Source organism: Neodiprion fabricii, unplaced genomic scaffold (genome assembly GCF_021155785.1).
Source record: "Neodiprion fabricii isolate iyNeoFabr1 unplaced genomic scaffold, iyNeoFabr1.1 ptg000069l, whole genome shotgun sequence".
In the NCBI taxonomy this organism is placed as follows: domain Eukaryota; kingdom Metazoa; phylum Arthropoda; class Insecta; order Hymenoptera; family Diprionidae; genus Neodiprion; species Neodiprion fabricii.
The window spans coordinates 3943-16714 of record NW_025791611.1 but is presented as its reverse complement, the minus strand read 5'-3'; the positions used below and the strand labels follow the sequence as shown (position 1 = coordinate 16714).

Sequence of the window (12772 nt, the reverse complement as noted above, 5' to 3'; positions counted from 1 at the left end):
TCCATGAACCGTTGGAAGGTTTGCGCGGCGTTTCGAAGTCCGAATGTCATGAACGGGAATTCGAAGAGACCAAACGGAATGATGATCGCGGTCTTCGGGACGTCTTCGGGCGCGACGGGTATTTGGTTGAATGCGCGCACGAGATCGATGACGGAAAATATTTGGCAACCGTGACAGTTCGCGCAAAAATCTTCCAGATAACGTACGGGGTAGCTATCGGGCGTCGTGCGAGCGTTGAGACGACGGTAGTCACCGCACGGGCGCCATTCGCCGGATTTCTTGGGCACGAGGTGGAAAGGAGACGACCAGGGGCTGTCGGAGCGGCGCGCGATGCCCAGCTTAATTAATCTCTGGAACTCCTCTTTCGCGATTTTCAAACGATCCGACGCGAGACGACGTGCTTTACTCGAGACTGGAGGTCCGTCCGTCGTTTTTATGTAATGATACGTGTTGTGTTTAACGTCACGGACGGCTCCGTCTGGTTTAACGATATCGGGGAACTCGGCGATTATTTTTTCGAATTGCGGCGAGTTGTCGCAAGAGATGACCTTGACCGAGGCGTGATCGATGTGCGCGATCGAGCCTAGCGATGTGAGCGTTGTCGTGGTGTCGATGAGGCGGCGGCCTTTTAAATCTACCGCAATCCCGAAGTGGCTCAGGAAATCTGCGCCGATTAAGGGACGCGTGACGTCTGCCACGACGAAACGCCATGACAGGTCTCTGCGTAAACTGAGGTCGAGTGTCATTGTGGTCCAGCCGAAGGTGTCAATAGGCGAGCCGTTTGCGGCGCGTAATTGATAACCTGTCCTTGCTTTCCGCGCGTGGGCTCCTCCGGGGGGGATTACCGAGAGATCAGATCCCGTGTCCACCAAAAATTGCGTTCCAGTGGGTCTGTCTTTTACGAAAAGGCGGCTGGGTTGCGCGAGGGAATCGGTTTCAGCCATTAACGACTCCCGCTGGCGTTTCCCGGAAATTTACATCCCGCTGGGAAGCACTTCTTCGCGGAATTGCCGAATTTCTTGTGGTACCAACATATGTTCGATGTTGGTGAGAGTCCGCGTGTACTCGACTTGCTGCGTGAACGGCTACGCGAGCGTTCTTTTTTCTTGCTCGTTTTGTTTTGATTGCGGCGGCCTTGGTTTGATAGCTGTTCGACTTGACGTGTGAGTGCGGCTATTTGAGCTTCGAGGCTTGATACCGCCGAAACATTATTGCCTTTGTTTACTTGCTCGTGTACGCGATCGGCTGTCTCGCTTAGCTCGGTGAGCGTTAATTTGTTTTGTGCCACGAGGCAAATTTTAATATTTTCGGGGAGATGTGATAGCCAGCGTGCTTTAAGAATTTCCTCGTCTATGTCAGGGACGAGGCTACGCAGATGGCGTAAATGCGCTGATGGTGTGCGATCACCAAGGCTTTCGCGGTCGAGGAGCTGTAAAATTTTTGCTTTTCTCGATTGAGAAAAACGCGCGATCAATGCTATTTTTAGCGCTTGGTACGGAAGGGTTACCGGGGGCGTGACGATAAGATTTTCTACCTCCGCGGCGTAACGCGTTGGTATGTTCGATATCGGGTGGTAGTATCGGCCGATTTCCGTTACAATACCCTGCGTTCGAAATTGCGCTTCCTGTTGCGCGAACCAGAGCGCTGGTCGTTCGGGGCAAAATGGCGGCACCCTGAGTCTTACGGGGTTCGGCGTCAGGGCCGGCGGTTGATCACCCTGCATTTCGTTTAGCGTTGACTCTCCTTGGCTCGGTTCTTGGTCTTCTCCCGGTTCTGTTCCTGAGTCTTCCAGAGCGTCCTGGTATATCATTCGCGTGTGCTTCGCACTGCAGCACGAGAGGGGTTTCACTCACTGATTAAGCACTCAAGGTGTCTATGAATTCACTCACGCAGCACAACGTCTCTGAGTGCTCAGCCTTGCGCGAGCGGTGAGGTAAACACGCGGACACTCGTGAAAAGCAGCAATAAATTTTATGCGCGCACTACCACTTGTAGTCTCCGCCTTTGCGGTGGGAGCGAATAATAAGCGCGGCGAAAAGTTTTGGAGTCGATTTCTCAGCGCGCTAAGGGCACACTCGGCGTAGCGCGCGGGCGCGGGAAAAGAATCGCGAGAAACCGGCAGAAATATTCACGCGAGTGCAAAACGTTTCTATATCACGTCGGGGTCACCAATGTGGGATCTGGATTACTGGGATCCTACGTATTAAAGCGTGCGATGGTTGAAATATAAAAGGATGTTTATTAAGTTTTACAGGTGCGTGATTACGGAGATACGGTTATAGCGCGGTTACAATAACGGTTCTCTAGCGTGTGTTGATTTTGACTATCTGCGAGGTGATGCGAAGGATCTTCGCTCTCGTTTTTGCCCGCTGGAGTGAGGAAAGCGCGCTGAGGATTATTTCCGAAATTGGGCGATAAACGCCGAGCATTGCCTCGCTCTAATACTAGACCGAGTGCGTGTATGTGGCAGGCGCCACATATATATATATATATATATATATATATGTATATTATAATTTTCAATTTACTTTTAAAGAAAGGGAAATTAAAAAAAAAAATTTTTCCACAATATTCCAATTTTTCAAAATTATATATAATCATCAGAAATATCCCAAATATTTGTATTTATTCGCTTATTTTTCATCTAAATTTTTTTCATATGATTTTTCCAATTGCAATTATTTTTTATTTTATCACATTATTTAGCTCAATTACCTCTATTTATGTTCCATTATATGAATGTATAATATAGATGTATATGAATATATATATATACATACATATATATCTATATATATATAAATATACATATATATATATACATGTATATTTATATATATATGGGCTATTTCGCGTCAACCGGATCAGTCATCTCTCAGATAGTTTTTTAATTTGGCATGTGGATTGTGTAGGATAGTTAGATTTTTGCGCCAAAGCGCGAATCTCATAATGCAAAATTCGATTTTTTATTAACAATAACAAATTAGACTCCCATTTTTTTTAAAAATTCATAACTTTGGCAAAAAATTAGATACAATATGTTTTTTTTTTCAAATTACGCGAAAAGCTCCATAGAATTAAAAAAAAAATACGAAATGGTAAAAAAAAGTATTTATCAATTGTTTATTTAACAATTAATTTTTCAAAGATTTTTAAAACAGTGATTGACACAATCAAAAAATTTTTTTTAAATTCTGACATGTTCCTTGAACTGTACTACAACCTGTGAATCAATTCCAGAGAGGTGTTTTTCTTCGTTTTTGAGTAAAATATCATTATGGGTGTCGATGCGCATGAAATTGCGGCGCGCCGAGTCTCTACGTAATGGCGGGCGACCGGTTGTCGTCCACCGCTACCCGCGGTGGCGTCGCAGCGTTATTTTAGAGTCATTTTCACGATGTAGGACATGATTGAAGAATCTGAAAAAAATACTGTACCTTCATAAGGCCTGCTCAAAGCGATAAGTGAAGTTTCAAGAATGTGTTTTTATTTCAAAATAAGTAGCAAGTTATGTAATTATTATCATTTATGTGCACTTTCATGGTGTGTAACCGTTATTTTGAATCTCTGTAATAAAAAAACGGTGAAAAACACATTCCTGAAACTTCACTTATCGCTTTGAGCAGGCCTTGTGAAGGTACAGTATTTTTTTCAGATTCTTCAATCATGTCCGACATCGTGAAAATGACTCTAAAATAGCGCTGCGACGCCACCGCGGGGTAGCGGTGGACGGCAACCGGCCGCCCGCCATTACGTAGAGACTTGGCGCGCCGCAATTTCATGCGCATCGACACCTTTAATGATTTTTTACTCAAAAACGAAGGAAAACACCCCTCTGGAATTAGTTCACAGGTTGTAGTACAGTTCAAGAAACATGTCAGAATTAAAAAAAAATTTTTTGATCGTGTCAGTCACTGTTTCAAAAATCTTTGAAAAATTAATTGTTGAATAAACAATTGATAAAAACTTTTTTTTACCATTTCGTATTTTTTTTTTAATTTTATGGAGCTTTCCGCGTAATTTGAAGGAAAAATATATATTGTATCTAATTTTTTGCCAAAGTTATGAATTTTTGAAAAAAATGGGAGTCTAATTTGTTATTGTTATTAAAAATTCGAATTTTGCTTTATGAGATTCGCGCTTTGGCACAAAAATCTAACTCCTCACACACAATCCACATGCGAAATTAAAAAAATATCTGAGAGATGACTGATCCGGTTGACGCGGAATAGCCCATATATATATATATATAAATATATATAGACACACACATATATATATATATATATATACATATATATGTGTATATGATAATTTCCAATTTACTTTTGAAAAAAAGGAAATTGTAAAAAAAAATTTTTTCCACAACATTTCAAATTTTGAAATTATGTATGATTATCAGAAAAATCCCAAATATTTTTACATATTCGCTTATTTTTTATTTTATGACATTATTTACCTCAATTACCTTTATTCATATTCCATTATATAAATGTATATTATAGATATATATAAATATATATATATACATATATATCTATATATATACATATATATATGTATATAAACACACTCACATATATATATATATATATATATGTATATATATATACATATATATATACATATATATAAATATATATGTGTATTTTATAATTTTCAATTTACTTTCGAAAAAAAGGAAATTAGAAAAAAAAATTTTTCCCATAACATTCCAAATTTTAAAATTATGTATAATTATCAGATGAATTCCAAATATTTTTACTTGTTCGCTTATTTTTTATTTTATTTTTTTTCCCATGATTTTTCGTTCACAACTATTTTTTATTGTATTACATTATTTACCTCAATTACCTTTATTCATGTTCCATTATATGGATGTATAATATAGATATACAAGAATATATATATATATACATATACATTTATATATATATAAATATACATATATATATTCATATATATATATATATATATATATATATATATATATATATAGACACACACATATATATATATATATATATATATATATATATATATATATATGTATATGATAATTTTCAATTTACATTTAAAAAAAAGGAAATTGGAAAAAAAATTATTTTCCACAACATTCCGAATTTTAAAATAATGTATGATTATCAGAAAAATCCCAAATATTTTTACTTTTTCGCTTATTTTTCATTTTATTTTATTTTTTTTTTTCTCTATGATTTTTTCGATTCACAATTATTTTTTATTTTATGACATTATTCACCTCAATTGCCTTTATTCATATTCCATTATATGAATGTATATTATAGATATATATAAATATATATATATACATATTTATCTATATATATACATATATATATATATATATATATATATATATATATATATATATACATATAGGACTTCCGTTTCCGTTTGAATGTGAGTGACAGGTGTGCGAAAGAGTGCGAGAGAAAAGGCGAGAATTTAGCAGGATAGCAAAGGTGAGGAGAAAAGGAAATAGGGCAGAGAAGGAGCGGGAAAGACATAGACGGGAGGTCGGGTGAAGGGAATAGGGAGGCAGGGATAGAAGGGAAGGGCGGGTGAAAAAGAAAGAAGGGGGAGAGTTTTGACGTTAGGCAGAAAGAGCTGGTGGACGGCAACGATTCGGATAAGATAGGAACAGGCAGTGACACCTAGGGAGTAAGAAGGGGGATAGAGTAGACAGGTAGGCGGCGGATAGATAAGGTAGGGAGCGGTGAAGGAGAGAAACAGTATGAGTAACGCGGGTGGCCAAAAAGAAGGGGCGAACAGCGAAGAGGAGGTGAAAAAGAAAGAAAGGCCGGGGGCAGTAGCAGCGTTAGGGAGGGATAGGAGGCATAGCCTGGGATCGGCGACGGTGCTAGACTTATGGAAGAGGAAGCGGGAGGAGGAAGGGGAAAAAGGGGAGGAGGAGGTAGACGGGTTGCAGGAAAGAGAAAGAGTATTTGGGAAAAGCAGGAAAGTGCACCGGTCGCCGGAGGGTAAGACAGGGGAGGAAGGGAAGGCAGAGGGAGGGGGTATACAAGATATGCTAAGGTTGATTAGGGAAGAGCTAAAGATAGGTCTAGAGGAGGTCAAAGGGCAGGGAAGGGGGATCAGGGAAGAAATGGAAAAGATTAAAGGCGAAATGACTAGAAGGGAAGAGCAGTGGGAAGTAGAGAGGGGGGAGATGAAGGAAATGATAAGGGATCTAGGTAAAAGACTAGAAGAGGTAGAAGAGCGGAGAGGGGGGGAGATGGAAAGGGTAAAGGAGAGGCTGTTAGAATTAGAAAAGAAGAGTGCAGCAGGAGGGGGAGAAAGGCAGGTACAGGGGAATGCGGAAGTGGCGCAGGTAGCTATAGATAGATTAAAAGAGATGGAGTGGGCCATAGAGAGGAAAGAAAGGGAAGAAAGAAGGGGAAATATAGCAGTGAGAGGAGCGAGACTTGAGAAGGGAAGAGAAAAGGAAGAGTTGAAAAAGATTTTGCAGCTGATAGGGGTAGAGGTCGAGGTAAAGGATATGTGGGAGGTAGGCGCGAAAAAGGGGGGAGAAAAGGGGATATGGATAGCAAGACTAGGAAAAAGGGAGCAAAAGAAGCAGGTAATGGGAAGAAAAAGCCTACTCAAAGGGAGGGAGGAGAGAATAGACGAGGATCTCACCTGGGCAGAGAGAAAAATGAAATGGAAGTTGAGGGAGATAGCAGCTAGTGAGGAGAGAAGGGGAAACAGAGTGAGAATAGGGTATGCAAGGATCTGGATGGAAGGGAAAATGTGGAAGTGGGATGAGATAGGAGAGGTGCTTAGAGATGGTACAGGGAGAGCGAGGGAAGGGGGGCAAAGGGAGGGGAGGGGAAAAGTAGGGGAAAGCGACAGGGAAAGGTCAGCAAGCGAGGAAAGGCAAGAGGGAAGTACAGAAGCACAGGGAAGGGTACGTAGTGAAAGGCAGTCGGGGGAATGGGTAGTGGGGGGGGACAGAGGCAGGTGGGGAGGGAGATAAGGAGGAGAGAGAGGGGAGTAGGCGAGACAGTAAGGGAGGGGTGGAAAGTAGCTTTTTGGAATGTGGCGGGGCTCGCGAGAAAGGATGACGATTTCTGGAGGGGGCTAGGGGAGTGGGATGTAATATTTCTAATGGAGACATGGATAGAAAAGAAGGGGTGGGAAAGGATTAGAAATAAGTTGCCAGTAGGGTATAAATGGGAAGTACAGTATGCGGTGCGAAAAAATAGGAAGGGAAGAGCAATAGGCGGAATGCTGTCAGGGGTAAGAAGGGAGATAGTAAGTGGGGAGGGAGGGAGGGAAGAGGTAAAAGAGGGCATGATAACAAGGAAAATAAGTGTAGGGGGGGAAAAATGGGTAGTAGTAGGAATATACATAAATGGGGACCTAAAAGAGAAGATAGGGGAATTGAAGGAGCGGGCAGAAGAGATAGAGGGAGGGGTAAAAGTGTTAGTGGGGGGTGATTTTAATGCCAGGACAGGGCAGGAGGGGGGAGGATGCTGGGGAGAAGGAGAGGAGGAGAGTAGGAGTAGGAAATCAAAGGACAGGAAAATAAACTCGGAAGGTAGGCAGCTGGTGCAATTTTTAGAGGAGATAGGATGGGCAATAATGAACGGGAACATAGAGGGGGATGAGGAGGGGGAATTTACGTATGTAGGAGGGGCAGGGGTGACAGTGATAGACTACGCTATAGGAGACATCGAGGTGAGGGATAGGGTCAAAAGGATAGAGATTGGGGATAGGGTTGACTCGGATCATCATCCGGTAATAGTGTGGTTGAGGGGGGCAGTGGCTAGGACAAGGAAGGGAAAAAGAGTAGGGGGAACTAGTAGAGGAGACTGGACGGAGGAGGGTAGGATGAGGTTTAAAACAGAAGTCAAATGGGAGGGGATAGGAGAAGTGGATGTAGGGAAAGAGATAGAGAAAAGAATAAGGGAGTTTAGACGAGCCTTAGATGTAGGAGGGAGGGGGAGGGAAGCGAAAAAGGGATGGTGGGATGAGGAATGTAGGCGAAAAAAAGCGGAAGTTAGGCAGAGTCTAAGGAAATGGAGATAGGGGGAGGGAGAAGGGGACGCGTATAGAAAGGAAAGAAGGGAATATAATAGGCTATGCGAGGAGAGAAAAAAGAAAGAAAATGAGGGATTCATAAAAGAAGCAGCGGAAGCAAAGACAGAAAGCAAGGTATGGGAGATAGTTAATAGGGAAAGAAAGAAGTGGAAGAGGGTGAATGAAGAAATAGGAGATCAGGAGTGGAGGGAGTATTTCATGGGATTATTAGGCGGGGTAGAAAGCAAGGTAACAGAAGGCGGGGAGTCGGTAAATAGGAAGGGGGACGGGGAAGGGGAGCTGCAGAGGGAAGAGATTAGAAAGGTGATAGGAAAGCTGAGGGATGGAAAGGCACCAGGGGGGGATGGAATAGTTAGCGAGGTATGGAGGTATGGGGGGGAAGAAATGGAGCAGTGGATATGGAAAACATGTAACAGAGTTTGGGTGGGGGAGGGCTGGCCAGAGGATTGGAGGGAGGGATTGATAGCGCCGATAGTTAAGAAGGGGGAGGGGAAAAGGGTAGAAGAGTATAGGGGGGTGACTTTGATGCCAACTCTATACAAGGTGTATGCGATGGCATTAGCGGATAGGTTAGAAAGAGAGGTAGAAGAAAAGGGTTTGATACCACAAAACCAAACGGGTTTCAGAAAAGGCATGGGCACCATTGACAATATATACGTACTTAATTACTTAATCAATAGGCAGGTGGGAAAGGATAAGGGAAAGATGGTGGCGTTTTTTGTGGACCTGAAAGCTGCTTTTGATTCAGTGAACAGGAAGGTGCTGTGGGAGACTATGGAAAGGAGAGGGGTGAGGGAAGGGCTAAGGGTAAGGATAGAGGAAATTTACAAGGAAACAAAGAGCCGAGTAAGGAGCGGGGGAAAGCTAGGAGAGGCGTTTTGGACAGCGAGGGGGGTAAGGCAGGGATGTCCGCTCAGTCCACTTGTGTTCAACCTGCTGCTGGCGGACTTAGAAGAGGAAATGGGGAGAGGGAGAAGGGTTGGGGGGGTGGAGTTAGCCGGCGGCAGGGTATGCACTTTAGCCTATGCAGATGACATAGTATTACTAGCGGAAAGTGAAGAGGAAATGGAGGTAATGATTAGGAAGTTAGAAAGGTATATGGATAGGAAAAGGCTGACGGTAAATGTAGGGAAATCAAAGATTATGAGATTTAGGAAAGGAGGCGGTAGAAGGAAAAACATAGATTGGAGATGGAAAGGGAAAAGGATAGAGGAGGTGAAAGAGTTCAGCTATTTAGGGTATAGAGTAAAGTGCAATGGGGGACAGGAAGCACAGGTGAAAGAGAGAGTACGGAAGGCAGGGGTAGTAATGAGGCAGGTATGGGGAATGGGAAAAAGAAGGTTTGGGAGGGATTGGGAAAAAAGGATTTGGTTATTTGACAGGCTAGTATGGACAGTAATAGAGTATGCATCGGAGATATGGGGGTGGAGGGAGTGGAGGGCGGTCGAGGCGGTACAGGATAGATTTTTAAGATGGACATTAGGAGTGGATGGGAGAACACCGGGATATCTAGTAAGGGAGGAACTGCAGAGGGAGAAACTAAGGATTAGGGCAGGGAGAAGGGCATGGAATTTTGAAAGGAAGCTGGAGCGAGGGGAGGGTAGCGAGTTAGCTAGGAGATGCTGGGAAGAGATAAGGGACAAGGCAAAAGCTGGGAGGCAGGGATCGAGGTGGGAAAGAGAAAGGGAAAGTTTCTTTGCGGAAAGGGGAGTAGAGAGTAGAGAGGTAGTCGCGAGTGGAGAGGGGCGAGATGGAGTTTAGGGAAATAGAGGAGAGAGAGAGGGAAGAACAGAGAAAAGAGAGGTGGGAGAAAATAAGGGAATCGAGGTACAACAGATGGTACAGGCTAGTGAAAGGAGAAGGGATACCAGGATATCTGGGAAAGGGATGGGGAGAAAGCAGGTGGATAAGGGTGGCAAGATTTAGGTTAGGAAGCGAGATGAAGGAGGCAAGGTACTGGGAAGAAGAGGAAAAGAGAAGGTGTAGGGTGTGCGGGGGGGAGGAGGAAACATGGGAGCACGTATGGGAAAGGTGCGTAGGCTGGGATAGAAGGGAGGAAAGCTGGCAGGAGGTGGTGAGGGAGATGTTAGGTGAGGAGGGGGTGGGAGAAGTCTGGATGAGAGAATTGGAAAGGATCAGGGATGTACAAGAGAATGAAAGAGTAAGAGATAAATGGGAAATGGAAGTCGATTAGGATAAGGACGAATTAGGGAATAGAATAAGGTAAAATAGGATAAGGTTAAGTAAAGATAAGGATAAAAAGTAAGAAAAGGATAAAAGGGAAAGTAAGGGAATGGCAAGGCAATGGCACAGGACACAGGCAATTAGAAATTAAGTAAATTAAGTAAGGATAAGGTAGGAAGTAAGAATTAGGGTAAGAATAGGTTAAGAAAACATGTAAAAAAAAAAAATATTGTAAAGAAAGAGGAAAAGGGAAGTCCTTGTAACCCCAAGGGGTACAATAAAGATTACATACATATATATATATACATATATATAAATGTATATATGTATATTATAATTTTCAATTTGCTTTTGAAAAAAAGGAAATTAGGAAAAAAAATTTTTTCCACAACATTCCAAATTTTAAAATTATGTATAATTATCAGAAAAATCCCAGATATTTTTACTTATTCGCTTATGTTTATTTTATTTTTTTTTCATGATTTTTCGATTCACAATGATTTTTTATTTTATTACATTATTCACCTCAATTACCTTTATTTATATTCCAGTATATAAATGTATAATATAGGAATATATAAATATATATATATATATATATATATTTATATATATATATATATATATATATATACATATATCTATATATATATATACACATATATACATATGTAAGTATGTATAAACACATATATGTATATATATATATATATATATATATATATATATATATATATATATATATGTACATATATATATTTATTCATATATATATACATATATATAAATATATATATGTTGAGTATAATTTGCAATTTACTTTTGAAAAAAGGGAGATTGGAAAAAAAATTTTTTTCCACGGCATTCCAATTTTTTGAAATTTTGTATAATCATCAGAAAAATCATAAATATTTGTATTTATTCGCTTATTTCCTATTTTATTTTTTTTTATAATGATTTTTCCCATCAGAATTATTTTTCTCTTTATTACATTATTGACCTCAATTACCTTTATTTATATTCCATTATATAAATGGCGAATACAGGAATATATAAATATATATATATATATATATATACATATCTATGTATATATATATACATATATACATATGTGTGTATGTATAGACACATATATATATATATATATATATACACATACATATAAACACATATATATGTATATATATACATATATATGAATATATATATGTATATTATAATTTTCAATTTACTTTTAAAGAAAGGGAAATTAAAAAAAATTTTTTTCACAACATTCCAATTTTTCAAAATTATGTATAATCATCAGAAAAATCCCAAATATTTGTATTTATTCGCTTATTTTTCATTTAATTTTTTTTCATATGATTTTTCCAATTGCAATTATTTTTTATATTTTCACATTATTTACCTCAATTACCTTTATTGATGTTCCATTATATAAATGTATAATATAGATATATATAAATATCTATATATACATAAACATATATATATATATGAGTGTATATATATATATATATATATATATATATATAAACACATATATATATATATATATATACATATATATAAATATATATAAAAGTATATTATGATTTTCAATTTACTTTTAACAGAAAGGAACTTAAATAAAAAATTTTCTCCATAACATTCCAATTTTTTAAAATTATGTATAATCATCAGAAAAATCCCAAATATTTGTATTTATTCGCTTTTTTTTCATTTCATTTTTTTTCATATGATTTTACCAATCGCGATTATTTTCTATTTTATCACATTATTCACCTTAATTACCTTCATTTATGTTCCATCATATGAATGTATAATATAGATATATATAAATATATAAATATATACATATATATCTATATATATATAAATATACATATATATATCTATATTTACATATATATATATATATATATATATATATACATATACATATACATATATAGACACACACATATATATATACATATATATATGTATATAATAATTTTCAATCTACATTTAAAAAAAAGGAAATTGAAAAAAAAATTATTTTTCACAACATTCCAAATTTTAAAATCATGTGTGATTATCAGAAAAATCCCAAATATTTTTACTTATTCGCTTATTTTTTATTCAATTTTTTTTTTTATGATTTTTCGATTCACAATTATTTTTCATTTTATGACGTTATTTACCTCAATTACCCTTATTCATATTCCATTATATAAACGTATAATATAGCTATATATAAATATATATATATACATATATATCTATATATACACATATATATATATATAAACACACACATATATATATATATATATATATATATATATATATATATATATTCATATATATAAATATATATATGTATATGATAATTTTCAATTTACATTTAAAAAAAAGGAAATTTGAAAATAAAATTTTTTTTCACAACATTCCAAATTTTGAAATTATGTATAATCATCAGAAAAATCCCAAATATTTTTATTTATCCGCTTATTTTTTTTTTTTTTTTTTATGATTT

General features: G+C 38.0%; 1 protein-coding gene across 1 annotated transcript; it reads right to left on the bottom strand.

Moving 5' to 3' along the window:
* Nucleotides 1–943: 943 nt before the first annotated feature.
* On the bottom strand, nucleotides 944–1810 carry LOC124187475. The gene has a single exon (XM_046579689.1). It carries the CDS (start codon nucleotides 1808–1810, stop codon nucleotides 944–946), a length of 867 nt encoding a protein of 288 aa, XP_046435645.1.
* Nucleotides 1811–12772: the final 10962 nt, after the last annotated feature.